The sequence below is a fragment of the Haemaphysalis longicornis genome, unplaced genomic scaffold (genome assembly GCF_048455015.1).
Source record: "Haemaphysalis longicornis isolate Haplotype H1 unplaced genomic scaffold, Haemaphysalis longicornis Haplotype H1 scaffold_9, whole genome shotgun sequence".
In the NCBI taxonomy this organism is placed as follows: Eukaryota; Metazoa; Arthropoda; class Arachnida; order Ixodida; family Ixodidae; genus Haemaphysalis; species Haemaphysalis longicornis.
In genome coordinates this window covers 117,303,402-117,325,569 of record NW_027526460.1, presented here as the reverse complement: position 1 = coordinate 117,325,569, position 22,168 = coordinate 117,303,402, and the positions used below count along the sequence as shown (strand labels likewise).

The window sequence follows — 22,168 nt, the reverse complement described above, 5'->3', positions numbered from 1 at the left end:
AACTACGGTGGGTCTCTTGCGTGCTGAGAAAATCCCGGGTAATGGCCGTCGCTATGTAAGACGAGCGGAATAGACCCTGTTATGGAACGGGACGCAGACGCGAGGCCATGGCTGAGCCGAACCGAGGTTTATTAGCTTCTTCCTCTTCTAGCCCCTGATCCCGAAGATAGTACGCGGTCGTCTTCCTCTTCTTCCACAATTCCGCAACATACTCCCACCCCCGACGGTGGCGCTAGTGGTGAGGAAGTGCAGAGCAGATTAGTCTAGGCTTGCCGTAGATTAGTCCAATGTCATTCCTGCGGAGTCTCGAGGTGGTAGATGCTTTCTGCTTTATCCTCCATCGATGCTTAGAGGCTCGATGCCTTCTTCTGGATATTTACTTGGATAGGACGGAGCCCCAAGTTTTGCTTGGATCGGGCTGTCTTATAAATGATGCAGTAAAGTTAGTCCTTGAGTGAGCATGTACAAATCGTGTTCGGAATGCAGCCTGAACCTTCTGGTCAGTGGTGCCCTTTTCTTTTCCTGTCCGCCTTCGACGTTCCTTTCTGCGTACTGGCTGAGGTTTCACCAATTGCATCTGTATCGTCGCAATGGATCTGCGTTTTCTGTTTTCTAGCGGTCGAGCGGACGCGTGTCTTCCCCGTGCTTGAATTCGCTTGTTCAGAAACTTGCTGCCGAGCCACTCGTTTCGTAACGCTGGCCCACGGGTGAATATCTTCTCGTTGCACGTGGGACACTTGTCATATGTTGACTTCATCTGAGTTTTGCGCGTGCGCGATGGCCTTTTTGGCTTGGCCCCGAGAGCATGCCAGTCTGGGATGGTATTTTCCTCACTTGGACGGAATGGCACGGCGCCGGCTGCTTCGTCGAACTCGGTATTGGTCCTGCGTCCCGCAGCCTGGTTCACCGACGACGTTGCAAATGCAAGGGCGCTGTGCTGCTCCGTGTTCTCTTCCGCTGAACACCACGAACTCGCGGTTTCGCAAGCAGCCCTTGTTGCGAATGGGAGTGCTACAATGGCCGCATCCCATTTCAGGGAGGTGCCCCCTCTGAAAGGATCCTGCGTCGGTTGAGGTGGCGACAAAGTCTTCGTCGCGGTGAACGACGTCCTCAACATGGCCTGAGAGATTCGTTCCCTTAACGAAACCTTCGTCCGACTTATCGCGTATGAAAACTCTTCGCCTTCTTCTAAGTCTACCATAAAACTGTCAAAGTCGAGGAGGCTCTGGATATGGCCGTCCAGCTTTCGAAATTCGTCTTGTTTTTGTTCTGCCATACGGTGCAAATCGATGAGCATACTTATATTCGATGGTGACGATTCCAATTCCCGAATAGTGGTGTTGGCTAGTTCCGTTATGTCCGCCCGGAGGATGACCCTGGAACTGATAAGTTGGTCCGGGACCTGCCTGTCATCTAAACCAGAGAGCGCAGCGAAGCAAGGGTCGGGACTGTCCGATGTGTAGGGTTCATCTCCGGGTTCTAGGTGGGGGGTCTGTGTCCAGCACGCAGCCATGGCAGGCACCGTTCAAGTGGAGGCCTCCGAAATGAGACGATCCGACGTATCTGAGGCCACGCACACCTTGAAGGCGCTGCGCCGTGAAGTCCGCTGGTCCGTCGTTCCCGGGTTTCACGGCACCAGAAATGTTATGGAACGGGACGCAGACGCGAGGCCATGGCTGAGCCGGACCGAGGTTTATTAGCTTCTTCCTCTTCTAGCCCCTGATCCCGAAGATAGTACGCAATCGTCTTCCTCTTTTTCCACAATTCCGCAACAGACCCAATGTTTTGGGGTCGCTCCGCCCGCGCGTGCTAAAAAGAATATTGGTAAGAGTCGTGGCACCCAAGACTCAATTTTTTTCTTACAGATGATACATTCAAAAAAGGAATGCACATCGGAAGGTCCTTAAGTGCCTTATTTTCTTACAGTGTCCAGAGCCCAGCATGATGGCAATTTCTAGGCCGAGTTATCATTTTCCTCAGAAGGCCAGTGCTTAGAAGGGTGGTCCGCACCCTCCTCCCCCCTCAGAAAGTCCGTGGTTTTAAGAGCGAAGCTCTTTGCGGTTAAGTAAAATCTCGCACCATTAGTGACCAGAAAGCCCTCCGAAGCGTTAAGTGCGCATGCTGAAATAAAACTCTGTCCGAGGCACGCCAAGGGACAAAAGGAAAGTGAACACTCTCGTAACGGATTACGCGTTGGTAACACGTTTGGACTGCCGACTCCTGCCCGTGCTGGGCGATTCTGCGTGCGGAAAGGTTTTCGGTAGTTTTTCAGTGTTTTAGTTTCTAACGACGCCAATGCACTGACTTCCGCTGGCTTTAATGCTCCCTAGTCGAGCGGGTAATTATTTTTCGGCTGCTATTCACCAGCTGCGCCCGCGTTGCACGGCCTACCCTCACTATTGTTTCTTTTAACAGCAGAGCTGTTTCACCTTGAGCTTGGCCCCTTGGCGTTCGCAAAAAAATGCCAAGAAAAAGCTCCTGCGGGAGGTGCCCTGCAAGACCTTTGCGCAGTAACTTACAAAAAAATACAGAGCGCACATGAGCGTGCGCTGAAGAGCACCCGGCGTCGTCCAAGCTTGTTCGAAGTTGCGGCGGTTCATAAAAATGACGCATACTTACGTGGGGCGTTTGGCTAAGAAGAGGTCTTTTTCAGGAAAATATTCGGGTAAGGCAAAATCGAAAGGCGGAAGAAAATATTCAGTGTGCAACGTCAAGACAAAAGGAGAACGAAAGGAAAAAAAGTGGAGTGGGAAAACAAGATAATAGCCAGCCTTTTAGGAATATTTTTAGGACGGCAGACGAGCCGTCTCCGAAATGAATGAGTAGATGACGGGACACACATCCCTATGGCAGTGGCCCAGCTTACCCCTAGACGACAAAAGCCTTGGGAGAGTAAACAGCCGTCCAACGCGTCGCAGGAGAATATCCAGCTGCATTGTCACATGACTAGAAAAACGGCCGCAAGTAAGGAAGAAATATCCACCCGATTCAATTTCGTGGCAAGCGTGGCACAAGGGAAAGGGTGTCAGATCTGCCCGATATAGGTATCGATTAAGGGGAGAACACAACAGCGAATATAGGGTACAATTACTTTGCATGGCCTAGTTTCGCACAGACTTCTTTTCTAGCGGATTCACAGGTGTTCAAGTTCAGAAGAAGTGTGCAGCCTGTGAGTAAGGGCTTTTTGGGGCAAGAGGTATTGGCGATAATGGGCTAGCAAACGCAAGCAAACGGTCAACTCCCCTCTCAAATCGGTAAAGACAAGACAATGTTAGCTAACTTATAAGCGTTGTTATTAACGGTTAACCTACAGTGACCAGGCAGCAAAACAAGACAAATTTCCCCGCATGAGTGGGCACTCAGGAATAAAATTTCCAAGCAAAGGATTAAAAGTTTCGGAAGAGAGAGCCATCCATACGGACAGGTAGTTCGTAAGCAACATCACTGAAGGTTGCGCCGAATCAAGTTGCAGGATGGCGAGAAGAAGAGAAAGAAATTATTCATAAAAGCTGGAAATAACATCTGGTAAACGCAATGGAAAAGCCCGCTGCAATGCCGGAGAGAACAAACCCGGACAGAAGAAGGCGAAATCACCTGGATAAGCATGTTTGTACATCTGAGTAAATAAATATGTGGCTCAAGAACACATTGAATAACACTCGAAAGATGACGGATAACACTGGGGCGCTCCACGTGTATGTCTAGTATGTCGAGATAAAGGGTAGCCGTGTTGATAACAAAAGAACGCTCTCTTTTCTAGAAAAGCCGCTACCCATGCGTTCACGTATACTCCCGGGCGGAATAACAAGCTGGGAGATCTAGGAGAATGCCATATACCGCACTGCCAATGAGATGTCATGAGGGACCAACGCTGCGACCTGTCTTAGACCCAGTAGACGCGATGTTCAGTCTACATACGCCCATTAGCTGGAGCACCCTTCTCTCGAACCAATATTTGTGCAGTTCACTATGTTTTTAGCACTAGAATACTTTCTAATACTGAGAAGCAGAACTCACTCAAGTACTTTAGCAATGGTGGATATTGGCGATATCGACTTTATGTTATCAAGTGCATATCCAACTAAGCTCTGGCTTCTTGAGAAAAGGCAAAATCTTGAGCAAGCGCAATTCATGAAGTACCCCGGTGTTTTCAAGTGAAATATTGACTTATTTAGCCGAAACGCCGGAACTTCAATGTCTAACAATGAAGCTCAGACGAGATAGCCAAGCACACGGACGGAGTCCTTGAGCAACATCACTGAAGACTCCGCCGATTGAAGCTTCAAGATGCCAAAAAGGAGGGCAACTAGTTCTGTAATATAACTGGGAATAAAATCTGTTAACGCGATGGAAAAGGTCAATGCAATGGCGGAGAGATGATACCCACCCCAATCCTTGCAACGTTCCACAAAGGGTTGGTTGCACTTCCCAGCGGGTGGGGTATTCAGACTGGCGATCCAGGAGTATGTAATTAAATATCTTAGCCTGGAGAAGCTTAGCGGTTTTAGTAAAATATTATCCTACAAAATTCCCACTGCTCTGAATGGAAACTGCAAGGCGTGAACTGAAGAGAGGGTGCTGTTTTTATCCAACGAAATCGCTACTACTTTGCATGAAAACTGCAAGGTGGGAACTGAAAACAGGATGAAGTAATGAAGTAAGTAAAGAATTGGCACAACCGACCTGTGTGTAACGGCAAAGATACCAACAGGAACCGAAAAACGACATCGTATGCGGAAAAAAAAATCAGCTGCTGGTCATCCAGCAGGCACTGAAGGAACTTTGCGAATGAATTCGTTGTTGGGTATCTGAACCTGTAATTCAGGATTACCACTTCGGCCTCTACGTACAGTACCTGAATTGTCGCTGTGGTGATACTACCTTGACGAGGCGCAGAAGCTGGGAAACAAGAAAACACTCTATCTAGTTAGCGTCCCATCATCATCAGTTCTTCAGATGATGACACAACACAGAACACTGTGGCCTCCAATCTGCTCGGCCGCATCCCTCCGGTGCTCTCCGATTCTCTGGCCCATGTTGTCGTTCGTCCCCACGCAACTCAGAATAAATGTAGGCCCTGCCGCACCGGCACATCGGCGGCCTACATATTTGCTTACCCGGACGTGATATCCGGCCAGCAGCACACCGACATGGTGACCTGGGGGGACCCTCCAATACCAGCATTCGAGCCACGGAACCTCAGAGGATGCTTCTTCAAGTTTGAGGCTACCCTCAGGCTCAACCACGTGAGCATACAAGATACATCGCAGCTGCATCCAGCAGATAAGATATATTTTACCTATCTTACCCAACCAATTACGCAGACACATTTTTATTTATTTACTTATTTATTTTTATTTATTTTCGTTACCTCAAAGGCCCCATGGAAAAGGGGCATTACATGAGGGGTGGGTAAGGTACACACAAAAAAGAAACAGTAGTACAGTGAATAAAAGACAAAAATACAAGGCATGAGTTTCAAATCAATACACAAGTTGTAAAATTTATAGATAACATAGCACCAGAGTCAATATAGCAGTTTCATATAATCTAGAACGAAGTCATGGCAAGCAGTGCTAATTTAAATAGTTCAGGGTCGCTTGTTTGTACAACATGGTCGGGCAGATTATTCCAAAGTTTTGCACAGGTTATAAAAAATGAGTTTGCGAATGTGGTGGTTCTAGGGCGAGGATATGATAGCTGAATTGAATTATTACTGCGGCAAGGAGTTTGTGGGCGGGGGGTGATGTACTTACTGGGTGAGAGGGAATGATAGTATCTATGAAATAGGGCCATTTTGGCGAGTTTACGGCAGTGACTAAGGGGAGGGAGGTTGGCGCGTTGTTTTAATTTTGTGACACTTGTGAATGAACAGAAGTCAGAATATGTAAACCGAACGGCGCGATTTTGAATGGCTTCCAGTTGATCGATGAGACAAGTTTGGTAAGGGTCCCAGATTGCTGAAGCGTACTCTAATTTGGGGCGGACGAGCGTGGTATAAGCCTGTAATTTGAGGTGCGGGGGGGCGTGTTTTAGGGTGCGTTGTAGGTAGCCGAGGGATTTTCGCGCTAATAATGAAATGTGGGTGATATGAGTAGACCATAAAAGGTCACTGGTCAGGTGAATGCCCAGATACTTATATATGTTGGCTGCTTGTAGGATTGAGTTATTAAGCGTATAGTTGTAAGTGAGTGCTTGGTTCCGCCTGTGGAAGGAAACGACTTTGCATTTAGTTACATTGAGACACATTTTCCAATTTTTGTACCATTTTTCTAGTGCTAGAAGGTCAGCTTGTAATTTTGTTTGGTCTTCAGCGCTATTGATTGCAGTGTACAACACACAATCATCTGCGAATAGGCGGATTTGGCTAACAATATTGCATGGGAGGTCATTGACATATGTCAAAAAGAGGAGAGGGCCCAGTACTGTGCCTTGTGGTACACCTGAAAGAACGGGGTTAGTGTGTGAGGATTTGTTGTTAACTAACACAAACTGTTTTCTGTTGGTAAGGAAGTCGCTAAGCCATGCTAATACGTCAGGGTCCAGATTAAGCTGTACAAGTTTGGCCATTAAGTGGTTATGCGATACCTTATCAAGCGCCTTTTCAAAATCTAGGAATATGGCATCAGTTTGTGTATTGTTGTCGAGGTTGACGTGAATATCATGTATGAACGCGGCAAGTTGAGTTTCACATGATAGCCCCTTTTCTAAATCCATGTTGCGCAGTGTGTAAATAATGGTTTCGTTCAAGGTGGTTGATGATGTTCGTGAATATGATATGTTCCATTATTTTCGATGGAACGCTCGTTAATGATATGGGTCGATAATTGAGTGGGGATGCTCTACTGCCGCTTTTGAAAACTGGGGTGATTTTTCCAATTTTCCAATCAATGGGGAGGTAAGCCGAGGAAAGGGATTGTGTAAATAGCAATGCCAGAATAGCACTTGTTAGTTCTTTTTGTTTTTCAATATTTTACTGGTGATGTTGTCCATACCAGCAGCTGATGAAAGTTTCATATTATTGATGATGCATATTATTCCATTCACAGCTATTTATGGGTGGCATGAGTTCACTTTGAGCTCTGTCCGTAGTTATTGGAAAAGAACCCGCCGCGGTGGCTCAGTGGCTAAGGCGTTGCGCTGCTGAGCACGAGGTCGCGGGTTCGATTCCCGGCCGCGGCGGCCGCTTTTCTGATGGAGGCGAAAAGCAAAAACGCCCGTGTGTACGAGATTTCGGCGCACGATAAAGATCCCCAGGTGGTCAAAATTAATCCGGAGCCCTCCACTACGGCGCGCCTCATCGCCTGCGTTGCGTCGGCGCGTTAAACCCCACAATCAATCAATCAGTTATTGGAAAAGAGCCGCGTTGTTGTTTGGTAAATACTGCGCAGAAAGCGTCGTTAAATAAGTTGGCGGCTTCCCTATCACTGAGTTGTTCGCCAGAGCTGTCTGATAAGGCAACCTGGGAAACGACGGATGGATTTATGGTTTTCCAGAACTGTTTAGGGTTTATTTTGAGCATGTTTGGAAGCGTTGTTTGGTAAAACGCCTTTTTAGCAGTGCGAGTGGCCTGATTCACTTCTTTATCAGCACTATGATAGCTTGCCAAGTGTCCGCTGTATTTCTTTCTTTGGCTTTCCTGAAAAGACGTTTTCTTTTGCTGATTAGCTTTTTTATAGCAGTGTTAAACCATGGCGCAGACTTTTTGTTTCTTATCGTAATTGACGGGATGAATTTCTTCGTTAATTCATTTAGTTTATCGCGAAACATTTCCCAGTTTGTTTCCACGGAACGGCTGTAGAATTCGTCTTTGTATACTGCGTAAAATTCTTGAAGTTCGGTGTTAAATGCTTCGTAGTTTCCGCGGTCATACAATTTAATTTGCTTGGGGCTGGCTTTTTGGATTTTCAACATTAAGGAAAACGAGGCTAGAATTACTTTGTGGTCGCTTAATTATTTAAGGTAGTGAAGGGATTGAAGGCTACTGGGGTCGGACATGAGGATGAAATCTAATATGTTAGCTATTTGTTCTGTTTCCCTCGTAGCATGGGCGATCACTTGTGTTAGTTGGTAATTCTCAATGCAATCAACAAATTCCCTGCATTCCCTTGAGCTACTTTGACAGTCATTAGTCCAATTTATATTTGGATAATTGAAGTCTCCAAACAGTATAAAATCTGCACGGGGATACTTTTTGTGTAGATCGTTTAGAGTATCGTTAAGGCATCTAACGAAATCTAAGTCCTGCTTTGGTGGTCGGTAACACACGCCTAAGAATATGAGACCTTGCGGGCGTTCGCATGATAGCCAGAGCATCTCTAGAGGTGTGTTAATTTCGATTTTACTGTGACGGACGCATGCTTTAATTGCTATCATTACACCGCCCCCTCGTTGCGGTACACGGTCATGTCGATAGATAAGGAAGTCTGGTAAATACGGGAAAATTTCAGAGTCATCTATAGTTGAAGATAGCCAGGTTTCTGTAAGTATGACTATGTCACATTCTGATGTTTGAATTAGGTCGGCAAGGGATTCGCGTTTTTGAATGATACTACGAATGTTAGTGTAAAGAACAGAGAATGAGGTTTTGTTTGGATTACTGTGTGTGGCACGCGGTTTGGTGTCGTGGGGACGTGGTAACGGGGATGAAGATCTTGCAATATTGCGGCTTAGCTAGGGTGACGAGCACTCTTCAACCTTTTTGTGTGTGGCGTCATAGCGATAAGTTTTGGACCCGATTACAAGCTTTTTGTATTTTAATTAGAAGACTGCATCCCGTTCGCGAGCGAATCGAACAAGTTCCCTTCGAACAGAGCGGGTGGCAGTACAGAAGTCTTCTGCGATGCTGTAATCAGTGCCTTTTAGTTTGGCGGCGTTGGATAGCACAGTTTCCCGTGTCTTGAAAAATGTAAAATTAACAATTATGGGACGGGTTTTCCCGGGGACGATTTTACCCAGACGGTGTGCCCTTGCTATTTCCTTTGGGTCGATGGTTACATTAAGTTTGGTTTCACACAGTTTGATCACGGCTTTCTCACTGTCAATCCATTTATCTGATTCCTTCTCTTCGATGCCGTAGAAAAGTAAGTTGTTGCGGCGAGACCTATCTTCCGCGTCATTGATTCTGTCATCGATAATAGTTATGGCTTCGGTGGCTTTTGTAGTAGTTGAAATTAAGTTCGCAACATCGGTTCGAATTTCTGGAATGGAAGAACATTCAGTCTCTGTTTTTGCGATTCGAGTCATTAAATCATTAAGTCTTTCTTCTGTAGAGGCTAAGCGGCTGTTGATAGCTTTTAATTCAGAAATGATTGAATCCTGGCCGGCTTCTAACTTAACTAACAGTTCCTGAATTGTAGGTTCGGTTGAACTAGGGTCATTAGGCGTGCTACGTGTGATGGGACCGGGATTTTCTTCCACGTCTCCGGAGAGCAGTAGAAGCAATCTAGCGTTATTTACACACTGGCTAAACAAGGCGGCAAGACACTGTGGGCTCGGCAGTTGCAATAAACATCGATTGCTGGATTTCTTCGCAAATAAGGGTTCGTATGTACGCACCTGCAGAACGAACAGTAGCAGGGTTAGGCGTTGTGGCATGTCGGAGCAGCTGCCGAGCCCACGAAGTGTCGGTCCAGATGCGCGCGCTTTTACACCAAACAGCAACGTTGATGTCGATGTAGGTGGCGGCGGCGTCAATCCTTTCAGCACCAAGGGAGTGCTGACGTTGGTTAATGTTCTTCCTGAATGTTCTTCCTGAAGTGCTGAATGTTCTTCCATTCCAGAAATTCAAACCGATGTTGCGAACTTAATTTCAACTACTACAAAAGCCACCGAAGCCATAACTAATATCGATGACAGAATCAATGACGCGGAAGATAGGTCGCGCCGCAACAACTTACTTTTCTACGGCATCGAAGAGAAGGAATCAGATAAATGGATTGACAGTGAGAAAGCCGTGATCAAACTTTGCGAAACCAAACTTAATGTAACCATCGACCCAAAGGAAATAGCAAGGGCACACCGTCTGGGTAAAATCGTCCCCGGGAAAACCCGTCCCATAATTGTTAATGTTACATTTTTCAAGACACGGGAAACTGTGCTATCCAACGCCGCCAAACTAAAAGGCACTGATTACAGCATCGCAGAAGACTTCTGTACCGCCACCCGCTCTGTTCGAAGGGAACTTGTTCGATTCGCTCGCGAACGGGATGCAGTCTTCTAATTAAAATACAAAAAGCTTGTAATCGGGTCCAAAACTTATCGCTATGACGCCACACACAAAAAGGTTGAAGAGTGCTCGTCACCCTAGCTAAGCCGCAATATTGCAAGATCTTCATCCCCGTTACCACGTCCCCACGACACCAAACCGCGTGCCACACACAGTAATCCAAACAAAACCTCATTCTCTGTTCTTTACACTAACATTCGTAGTATCATTCAAAAACGCGAATCCCTTGCCGACCTAATTCAAACATCAGAATGTGACATAGTCATACTTACAGAAACCTGGCTATCTTCAACTATAGATGACTCTGAAATTTTCCCCTATTTACCAGACTTCCTTATCTATCGACATGACCGTGTACTGCAACGAGGGGGCGGTGTAATGATAGGAATTAAAGCATGCGTCCGTCACAGTAAAATCGAAATTAACACACCTCTAGAGATGCTCTGGCTATCATGCGAACGCCCGCAAGGTCTCATATTCTTAGGCGTGTGTTACCGACCACCAAAGCAGGACTTAGATTTCGTTAGATGCCTTAACGATACTCTAAACGATCTACACAAAAAGTATCCCCGTGCAGATTTTATACTGTTTGGAGACTTCAATTATCCAAATATAAATCGGACTAATGACTGTCAAAGTGGCTGAAGGGAATGCAGGGAATTTGTTGATTGCATTGAGAATTACCAACTAACACAAGTGATCGCCCATGCTACGAGGGAAACAGAACAAACAGCTAACATATTAGATCTCATCCTCATGTCCGACCCCAGTAGCCTTCAATCCCTTCACTACCTTAAAGAATTAAGCGACCACAAACTAATTCTAGCCTCGTTTAATAAATAAATAAATAAATTACATAAAGGTCACAGTGGCAATGTCGGTAACGAAATAGCGGACGAAATGGCTAAAAAAGTCGCAAAATATGGCGAAAAAATTGACTGGCCTATTTCACTACAATTTATCAAAAACCAGCTCAATATTAACCTAAGAAAACATTGGATTTTTGAGTGGCAACAAGAAGGAAATGAAAGCTACACATTCCAATGGATAAATAATATTTACGAAATTCCGGACCACTTTGCCACCAATTATCACACGTCACAGTTTGTCACTGGACACGGTAGATTTCCGTTTTATTTTCATAGGTTCGCCATTGCAAATAATAACATATGTAAATGTAACCTACCAGCAGACAGTTTTGATCACTATTTACGGGACTTCCCAATAACAAACAAACACAGAGAACAACTTCTTGACATTCATAGAAATTATCTCGTAAGAAGGAAACCGGAGCTAATAAAACATACAAAAACCATTCAAAATTTTAGAAGAAATTACAATACTAGTTAACACTAATATTCAACAATACTAACCCCTCAAATATTTTGTCACAATTTCACTCACACGCAGAAACAAAGTCAGCGGCAAATAACGCGATAATAGCCTTTAGATCGTTTGTATTTACCACTGTTCTTCAGTAAGTAATTTTCTGTGTAATTATCTTGTTTATTTACCTTTTCACGTTTTTTTTATTTTAAATCCATACATCCATTTTCAAATTTTTTAACTTACCCGTTATACCTCGGTGGAACGGGAAGGGTTTCAGTTCTTGAGGCCGTTATAATAAAGCCTCTGAAGCACTCCATTCTTTGGGAATCACTTCTGCTGGACCTCCGCTGTGTCCTCGCCCTACCACCACCCAACGCCGCCCCCTACGACGACCTTTGCGCTGCCGTGCTCGCGCACTATGGCCTGCCAAACGACCTGGTTTGGCCTGCAGCGGAAGATGTACACGCACCCTTTGCGCACGCTTCGCAGCTGCACGTGGTACTCTCTGCGCCATCGCCATCATCCACGGCCTCTAGTGTCGGCCCCATAGACAAGATCTCCAGTGCGGCAGCCACACCTACAACGACAAGACGTACAGCCGACCTTCGGGCTGCCGTGCTCGAGTCCTACGGCTATCGAGACGACCCGCCACCCCCTGCAGCACAAGAGGTACCCGTGCGGCTTGGACACGCTACGCCGCTACTCATGGTAGCCTCCATGCCACCCAGCCCGGCAACGTCGTCTCTCACCAACGCCCACACCCTGCATGTTCTCCATTTCCAGCGCGGCAGCCGCACCTTCCACGACAGGACTGGCGGCCAACGACATCCCGGGCGCCCACCGACCACCGCCCGCATCGCCCGCTGCTATCCCCCTACGCGCACGCAACGGTGAGCCACCCAGTACCGTGGCGGTGACCTCCTTTCCCCCTCAGTCGCCTACACAACCGTCATCCACAGCCGGTGTAGACGCCAACGGGGTTTCACCTCCAGAGGCACATTCGCTGGCCTTCACAGGCACCATGACCTCGAGCGGCGTCGAGACAGAAGCCCGAGCATCATCAACCACAAAAGTTGGGTCTCCACAACACGGGTCACCTGCCGGGAAAGACACTGCCTCTGTTTTATCGTCACTACGCTGCTGTAATATGCCGGTTTTTGACACACTACTGACGCCATCCCGTGCCGGTTGGTGTGGTAATGACGCTCACACCAAGGACGACATCATCAGCACCTAGCACACCATGTTTGGGGGCACGCCTTGGGGTGCCAATCGAAGCCGCTGCTGACCCAGGCATTGCGACCACTTGCGAGGTGGTTGCGGCGACCGCTTCATTTAAGTCGTCACGCGATACACCATGGCCACTTTTTACCACCGGCCAGTTAGCGGACCAATTTCAGCCCACCGCGGCGATTGCAGATTGCCTCCGAACAAGCAGCAGGGGAGAGCACTGGGACAAATGAACATGATGGCCGCACACCAACTCCTGGCTCCAGGCATCCGCGGCTACCTCTGCCTCAGCTAGCAAGAATCGTGCATCATGCTCATAGTCCTCGCCTTATAAAGCCAGGAACCAAACACAGTGCGCCACGCGTTCGGCTAACCTGTGCTCGCCACTATCAGCGAGCTGTCAAAATCGCTGTTGGGCTGACACGAGCTCTACGGAGGATCATGACGACTCGCCACACCAGACAACTATCCCGGCGAGTTAACTATACTTCCAGGGCGAATCGACGCGTTTTGCACGCTAGGCCACGTAAACCCACTCGCCCCAGAAAAGCGCCTCGAGCGTCGGCAACACGCAGCACCCAGCCGTCTGGCGCATCCTGTCACGGGCTGAGGTACGACGTGCTCACCACGCCTCCGTTGGTTTTGCCATTACGGCCTGTAGACTGGACACACCGTGGCTGCCTGTGCAGGCTGCGTGCCCGCATTGGTCTGCACTGTTTCGCAGGCGCTGTACTTCGCTCGACAGCAGTTCTAATTGCTCCTGAGCGGTTGTCGCCTCACCACCGCCTGCGACCGCACCGGAACTCCCAGCGCAGGCCACCCGATGATACTAATTGCCCCAGACGCTTCCTCAATGCCCACCTTGGACTGTCCACCAAACTTTCAGTGAATGCGGACGCACATAACTGTACATAGTTCTAAACCGCACCCGGCTGTTTGGCACGCAGTAGGTTTTTCGCGTTCATTTGTACATAGCTCCTTCTGCCGCTGTTCATGCATTTTTTGCGTGCTTTCATGAGCCTGGTATTCCATCACGCATTGCGCGCTAGGGGGGGGGGGAGCCATGTAGCGGCATCATCATCAACTCCAGCACCCCATCATCATCAGTTCTTCAGATGATGACGCAACACAGAACACAATGTCCTCCAAGCTGCTCAGTCGCATTCCTCGGGCGCTCTCAGATTCCCGGGACCGTGTTTTCGTCCACACGCAACTCCCAATAAACGTTGGCCCTGCCGCACCGTCACATCGGCCGCCTACACGCCTATAGCGGCTTCAAAGTCAGCCGTGCCTTAATTTCGAGGCCTTGGCGGAGGAATCCTTGTCGCAACTGCAGCTGAATCACAAGCAGTATTCGATAGTAAGTAAAAAGTTCCTCCTTGCGTACGAACCAGTCAGGGTGCGTTCGGAAAAGGGGAACAAGGTTTCCAAGACTAGTTTAGTTTGAATATTGCTCGTCTATGATTTGGTTGTAATAGGGCTCAAGGTCTTCCAATATGATAAGTTTTCTTCGCACGTAATACAGTTCGGCTAAATGTTGCGAGGTAAAATTTAAAATTAACACAGTTAGCCGAACTGCGATTGTGGAGAAGCTGCTGCCAAGCGCCTTCTCGGCGTTGGAAGTGTCTGGTACGTTTCTGGTTACACGAGGGCCTACATGAGTTGCAGTGCACTGATCAGACAGCAAAGTACTAAAGACAGCAAGGTTTGCTAAACGTACAGTATTATTAATAACTGTGACAACGCTTTTAAGTCCTGCAATATTGATCCATAGGCGCAAAAGTATAGATTGTATTGCACAGCTCAGAGGAGAATCTCGTAATATTGACAGCGAATGTCCTATGTGGCCTGTTATCTTTGCGGTGCAAAGGAATAAAAAATAGGGACAGGGTCAATACTTTTCCCCGATACCAACTGTTTACCTCGAGGATACAAGCCCCGCGGTCGCAAAAGTAAGGCCTAGGATTGAGCCACGTGAGCAGCTTCCGCCTTCGTCGTCGTCGTTTTGCGAGTGCCGGTCCCGCGGCACGCTGATCGCTGCAGGTTTCCACCCCGTGGAGCCCGAAGGACGTTCTGTTGCCCACGTAAGGACTTAAATGCGAATGCGTTTATTAGCCAGGGGTTGTCTTGCTCCGTTGGCCGGCGTGCGCCTGCATTCCTCCAGCGCTAGCGCGCGTGAGCGCGCGCACGTGCGCTCGCGCCTCGTAGTTCTGCCTTCGTCGTCGTCGTCGTCGTAAATGCGAATGCATTTCTTTCGCCGTTGTCGTCGTCGTCGCACGTTCGCTCGCGCCTCGTAGTTCTGCCTTCGTCGTCGTCGTCGTCGTAAATGCGAATGCATTTCTGGACGCGGCTATGGAAAGTGTGCGCGTGCGCTCCAAACCCTCTGACCCCACAGTCTTGGTTGGCGACTTCAACGTTGACGTGCGCAAGAAGAGTGGCGAGTGGCTGGTCGAGTACATGCAGATCGGGCACTCTATGCATTGTCTCTCTGCCGGCTTCGACACGTGCCCCACTACCATTCACGGAAGTTGCATTGATCTGGTCTTTACGCGAAACTGTGACGCGCGTATGCTTCTCAAAGACCCTTTGACCGTGCACTTTAGCGATCACAAGGCAGTGATTGTGGCCGTCAGGTACAACGATAACACAAACAGGTGCTGATGAATAAATGATTACGTTCACACTCTCGTCATTAATTACGCCATTACTCGCAACACACTCATCGGTGCACCCAATGCATTCGCATTTCTGCACGATTCCCTTCGGGAAGGTCGGGGGAATTTCTTGATCATTTGAGCTTGCGATTTGCGGGCGGGGTTGTGGACACCGGGATGCCTTAGGTGGTCGGAGGCAGGCGAAATAGCGGGCTCGACTCGGACGGCAGCAAAAATGTCTTGGTGGCCGTTAATGTCGAGGGTGACAGTATTGGATTGCCGCTCGGCATTCGAGGAACGTGCATAGACATGCTCGTGCAGCTCCCTTTTCCCTGGGATCTGCTGTCAGTGTGGGGCCCAGCTAAGTGGTCCCCAAGCTTTCCTGTGTCTCCAGCATTCCACCACCTGTGAAAGTTGGCCAATTTCTTTACGGTCGGTTCACTTACTCGTTGCTCATTCCCACTCGATGGGGCGCGCACTTTTTGTAAGCCAGACTGTGTGGGTTAATGAAGAGCTTTTTAACAGCACAGCTTTTAAAGCTCGGGCTTGGTCGTCTGCCTTCACCAAAAATACACAGAAAAACATTGGCCGCGTATCTGCTCCTTTCGTTGCAAATGTAGTCAAAAGACGATAGTCTTTGTAGACATTTGCCGAGGAAATGCCTCCCTTTGCTTTGCCGCTCACCTCTCATGCTGTTCCTGCACCGTCGCGCTCATTCCAAGGTAAACACACTAGAGGTTTGCGCAAGGCGATTTGCATTTACCGCGTTGCAATGCTACAGGCGGGGTTCTTCGATGCCAGCGCTGCAGTACGGTGGAGACGCGCGTGAATGGAGGCGGCCGGCTAAGAGGTTTATAGAGCCGCGTGGCCGTGGTCCAATTGCGTTCCAAGCAGAACGTGGAACCTACTTAGTCGAACCGTTCGCTGCTGTTGCTGCGTGATTTTTCATATGGCGCCAGGAGGCGGCGGTTTTCTGCAGTAGATGTAGAATATTATTTGCTATCGAAAAACTAAGCATCCAGGAATCTTTTAAAAAGGAACACTGCAAATATCTGTTGTGTACTAATTTCCTGTCTTATATTTGCGTAATGTCTTGTTCTGGCTCAATAAAGTTGACAAGTATGAACATATAATCCGGGCTTAGACGTTTACGTGTAGCTGTGAGTATATAAGACTATTGCGTGATATTAATTTTATTTTGGCCTTGTGGCTGAATTGAGTCGCAGACAGACAGACATACAGACAGACCAAAATTTCTGGGTTTAAGCAGCCCAAGAAAGCTTTAAAAACCAGCGCACGTGATTGCGCGTCTCATGAGTAGCGCCCGGCGTGGGCTCGCAGCAGATGGGCTTGCGCGTGGGCTTGCGCCATGTGAAGATCTCGCAAAAAAATACCAAGAAAAAAAATCCCCCCACCTCCCCGAAGGGGATCGTGCGGAAATGCGAATGCATTGAGTGCACCGAATTCTTCTTTGCGGTATCGTTGCCGCGAGGGATTCGACTTCACGGACTTCCATCACTATCAAGGCGCCAGTCGGCTAGCAGTCACGGAGAGAGGCGCGCGCTCCCTCCATTTATATGCGCAGCGAGCGGAGAGGAGAGAGAGACCCGCGCCAGCCCGCGCGCGAGCTCTCTCTCCACCCCGAGCTCCGCGATGCGAGCGCCCCCACACGCCGAGCGCGCTCCTCCTCTCCACTCACTCTCCGCTACTACGCCCGAGCTCCGCGATACGAGCTCCCTCACACGCCGAGCGCCTTCCTCCGGTCCCCTTTCCCTCCGCTACTCCGCACCTGCTCCGGTTGCTAGGCGCGTGCCACAGCTGTTGCTAGGCGCACGCCGCTCAAAGAAGCAAGACAACCCGCGGCTAAGAAATGCATTCGCATTTAAAAGTACCGAGCACACGCGAGCGTGTGCCTCATGCAAAGCGCCGGCATCTTCCAACTGGACCTTAGAGGACACTCTTACCAGCGTTATTGGCGTGATCTCTTGCCGGCTCTTCCCTTCACCAGTTCACGTGCGTTCACGCCTGCAGTGGAGAGAACAGACGCGGAGTTCGCGCTACAGATGCCGAGTTCGCGAAGCGCGTTGCCTCTGGCTCTAGCACGTGCAAACGTGGTCCACCTTCTGAGAGAGGTGAAAGCCTGCGGATAAAACGATCCCGCCCTGCCAGCCGTGCAGACCTTTCAGCGGCAAGTATGTAAACCTATAGCGGGTGCAACAGCCTGGTCTCCGACAAAGGGAGAGGGGCCGCCAGCTCTGTTACTTCTACAACCTTGCACCACTACTCGAAGCTGCGCAAAGTCTCTTGACAGCATAGCTGTTTACGTCGGCACAATTCAGTTTAGTGTAGACAGCAAACCACGAGCGTACGGAACACGTAACTCGCGGCGACCACACGTCGTCGTCCAGCCTTGCGCATGACCTTACGCCACATGAGAATCTCCGCCTTCGAGCACCACGGGTCCGCCGCGCGGAAGGCGATGAAAATGAATCTGTCAAGCCATCCCTTTACAATCCACACGTCGAGAAGCCTGCCAGCCAACCTGACGAAGACGCGGTGGTCCACAGAGGCAAGGACGCGCTACAAGAGCATTTACCATACGTGGCGGGGCCGTCGGAACACATTGACCACAGGGATGACGACGAATATTACGGAATAAATCACTCCACATACCTAATAGACTTTGGTTTAGGTTACTATCCAAAATGGCTTTGCACTGCTGGGGTCTATGTGACCCTTCCGACAAACGCTGTCACTCTTTTCTCCGTGACTTGAAGCAGTGGTAGAGCTATAGTAGCACCGGCACAAAGCGCCACTGCGTGATTTGCTCGTCGCAGCAGACCCGCCTTCTGTTTCAGCTTTGCTTTTGGCTTTCTTTTTAAGGTGGCCTAAAGGAAACGTCGTACGGGGTTTTGCCGCAGCCCCTTGGAGTGTTGAAGTCCCGACGCGTGCGGGGTCGACGGGGACGTCACGGCGAGACTGGCTCGGTGGCTGGCTCTACGACACGTCGCCTGCAGGCACGGGACATCGGACAGACATCGTCTACCTTGCAGATCAGTCGCGGCTCGATGGCGTAGCAGCGAGTGTGAGTGGAGGGTTCCAAATCCAGGTGAATCCAGACCCGCGCACTCTCGCCCAGTGCGTTACCAGCTTCAGGCACGGACAGCCCACGGGTTGTCTTGATCATCGGCGGATGGCTCACGGACACAGCAGCGGTTTCGACCCAGGTTCTCTCCCGAACACGATCAAAGGGCCGCGCTCGCTAGCCCAGCGCGTCACAGGCGTCCACTGATCCCCGGCCCGATCCCCGCCGTCATCCGCTCAGAAGGCGACTAAGGAACTTTTACGCTTTCTACGGGCGACTAACTTGAACACCATACTATAGACTGAATGCCTCCAGTGTCAATCAGTGTCAGTGCTTCAGCGCTGGGCATACGTGTCTACTCCAACTTCTCTTCATTCTTTCTTTTCTTTTTTTGCCTATTTTCCCTTTCCCACGTGCAGGATAGCAAACTAGGCTCTATCCACGCTAACTTTCCTGCCTTCCTTCTATACCCTTCTTTCCTTAAAGGAATGCAGTACACGACATTGCATCGGCATTCAAACAAACTGAGCCTTGTGCTTAACACCTTCATGCAATTTCGCATAGAAAAAAATATAGCAGACAAGTTTGATGTTGATGTGGTATTCTCGGCGAGCAATAAATTAGAGAGGCTTATACCGAGTATTAACAATAAGCTGTCCAGGAAAGGTGATTCCCAAAGAAAGGGTTGTGGTGTTAAGCACAAGGCTCAGTTTTTTGAGTGCCGATGCAATGTCGTGTAGTGCACTTCTTTTAAATGCAAAAGAAAGTACATCGGGCAAACAGGGTGATGCCTCAACGAGCTCTTGCGCGAACATCAAAACACCCACATGGGCACGCCCACGTCACATTTATCAACCCATTGTAAAAGTTGCGGCTGCTATCCATTGTTAACTAGTACTAAAGTTTTCATGACTCACAAAGATAAGAGAACAGGGGAGATAGCACAAGCATTTTATATGAAAAAAAATTCGGAAGATTCTATTAGTTGCCCGTCCATATCGCTACTGTACTGCGAAGTAGCTATCTGGACAGATGTTGAATGAGTGGTTGTTCTCTGCACATGTGAGATATACGTCAAGATTTTTATGGTCACACACGCTCTGAAATACTTTTTTCATTGTGTAATACACATTTCAGTTGATATTCAGCCCTCGTGTTGTTGTCCTCTTCTTTCTGTCGTGGTTTTTGCGTGCTGTTTCACCACAATGAATCTGTACCAACTGGCCCAGTTCGCGACACTTTTGAAACAAATGCTAATTGGATCATTTATATAAGCTGGTAAGCTTATATAAATGATCCAATTAGCATTTGTACACTACGCACTGTCCCAAAGAAACATGTTGAATGGTCAAAGAAACCTAGAAAGTAAGCAAAAGAGAAAAACGACGGGGTGCTTTGAACTTTTCCCGACATGTAAAGGAGCCTTTCTGAGACCTTCTGTTAAACTGCTTTTGAACTTTATTTTCAACTTTGCGGATGCTCCCGCCACCACTTGTCCAGGCCCGGGATAATACTCTCCGAAGATCGTCGCGATCGCTAGACATTGTCACGGGCATCCTGTTTGCCCTGGTTGGTACTATCGTTACATAGAGTTTCATGCTATTATATACTACAGGGAAATCTGGTGATACTGCCTAGGGGAGCCGCGCTTCAGCGAGCGTCCGGTCATATACCGGGCAGGCACGTTCCACTAGTCCTTGGCATGGCTCATGAGCAGGCTGAAAAGTTGGCTCTGGCTGCAAAAAAGCAATAATACAACTGTAGAATGTTCATGAAATTTGTTTTGTTAGTACAAAATTGAACTTCCAAAAAGATGTAATTTGTGAGTGTATATTTTAAACCTTCGTGTATTATGAACAAGAAAAAAATGTTACCCTTTTTCGTTGATTTCGGATTCGACACAAAAAAGAAGCCATATGGATAGCTAAGCCAAGTAGGCGAGGAACGTCGCTAGCGGCAATGGCGCCGGCCCGCGACTGCGGCGAAAGATTTCCCTCTAGCATATATTAGTATTAAACTATATGGCGCAGCAGGAAAAAAAAACAAAGGAATATAGCTGCCTGCGCACTTTTTACTCGTCGCAGCAACAAAGCTAGATAACGCTTGCATAAGTGGGCACTGAAGGCGGTGGAAAGACAAAGGAAACGCTCACACGCCCAGCAAAGCTTTTTCCATATCAACGCTGGACACAAACTCTCGTAACTTGTACTCACTGCGCATACGTGGCCCGTCGCCAGGAGGCGCGCCATGTTTTGAAAACCACGCGCTCCGTTCTTCGTATTTCAATTTCTTGCGATTGTACGTTTACTGGGCAAGGATCCTCGTAAATGCGCGTGTCGCAGCGGCATACCCTCCTCCTGCACACCTGTTTCGTTTCTTACACGGCAAGCGCTGCGTTGCCCTTGCTCGATCCTTTCTACGACCCTCCTCCCGACTTGATTAGACAGTTGCAAATAGTTCTGATAAAAATTGGGAACGTTGCCGTACTTTGTACATACACCTGAGCGAAACAGCGAAACATCGTTTACACTATGAACTTGGTATTAATTTGCTTGTTTGAACAATAAGCCAAAAAAGTTACCGAACGAGGCTGTTTCTTACAAGAAAACAAATTAAGACCCGGAGTTCATGTTGGGGAGATTTGAAAGAAAAAACAGCGCTGAGGTTTTCTTAAGGACTTCGCGTTTGCATGAAATGAACTAAAAGAACTTATTTTTGGCGGGTCATTTTGTTATATATTAAAACAGAACGGAGTCAGATTTTAGCTTTTAGTTTGCAACTCGTGCGCGACGCTCGCCGCGCGTAGGGTGGCTGGATTCCTATCGCCGGCTACGAACAGACACGGCAGTAGCCACTCGTGATCCCGCGAGCCTGTTGCTATGACGACGACAAACGCTACTTTTCCAGGCTTAAGAATTGAAAAATGGTCCTTCTAACTAAAAAACGAAGGCCGTTTTTCGATTGAAACTTTGGGTGAGGGTTAGAATGGGCAAATTGAAGGCGAAATCAACAGCTTAGAACATGACATGGCACGGAGGAATTAGCGACGAAGCTGTTTTCGCTGCGAAGCGGGAGGGCAGGGCGACACCATGTTAGTCAAATCAAACCGGAAACAGCAGAGGATAGTGGGAACAAGTGCGGAGCTCAATGGGCTCATGTCATGGTGGCTGTGGCTTCACAAACGTGACGTCAGGACCTCTCCTAACCTTTTCTTTCCTCCATGCGTACTCTCGAGTCGAACAGTCACGCCAAAAGAGAATAATTTATTCAGTGACGTCATATATATCCCCCAGAGTTAACCCACCGGTGGTAGAATCACTTGACATCAAAACCAAAACCAAAACCTAAAGCCCCCGGATGCTTCATGTAGCATCGGGGATCAAACGCGGCAATATTTAAAAAAAGGCGTCTTTCCCCGTGCAAACAACTAAAACAAAAAGTACCTCACGTGGCTCTAAATTATACCGTGCAAAATACGCAAAATCGAATAAGCAAAAGACCAAAAGTTCGATATCGCTCTGTACACATCCTTACCAGTGTGCAACCTTTCACAACCAAGCGTGTCGTCAATGTATAGGAAGCGATTGCCGTAGTTCCGGTAAAATTGTCAGTTTTTATCCTCCCAGAGATATCCTCCCACAG

At 48.3% G+C, this 22,168-nt stretch overlaps 1 protein-coding gene across 1 annotated transcript in view; it reads left to right on the top strand.

The window, feature by feature from the left end:
• LOC144153380 (sodium-coupled monocarboxylate transporter 1-like) overlaps positions 1–13,082 on the top strand; it is a 56,345-nt gene extending 43,263 nt beyond the window's left edge. The window contains exons 15-17 of the mRNA XM_077685034.1: positions 5,064–5,246; positions 12,047–12,447; positions 12,977–13,082. Coding sequence (XP_077541160.1) covers positions 5,064–5,246; positions 12,047–12,447; positions 12,977–13,082 — 690 coding nt within the window. The remainder of the gene's footprint in view (positions 1–5,063; positions 5,247–12,046; positions 12,448–12,976) is intronic.
• Positions 13,083–22,168: the final 9,086 nt, after the last annotated feature.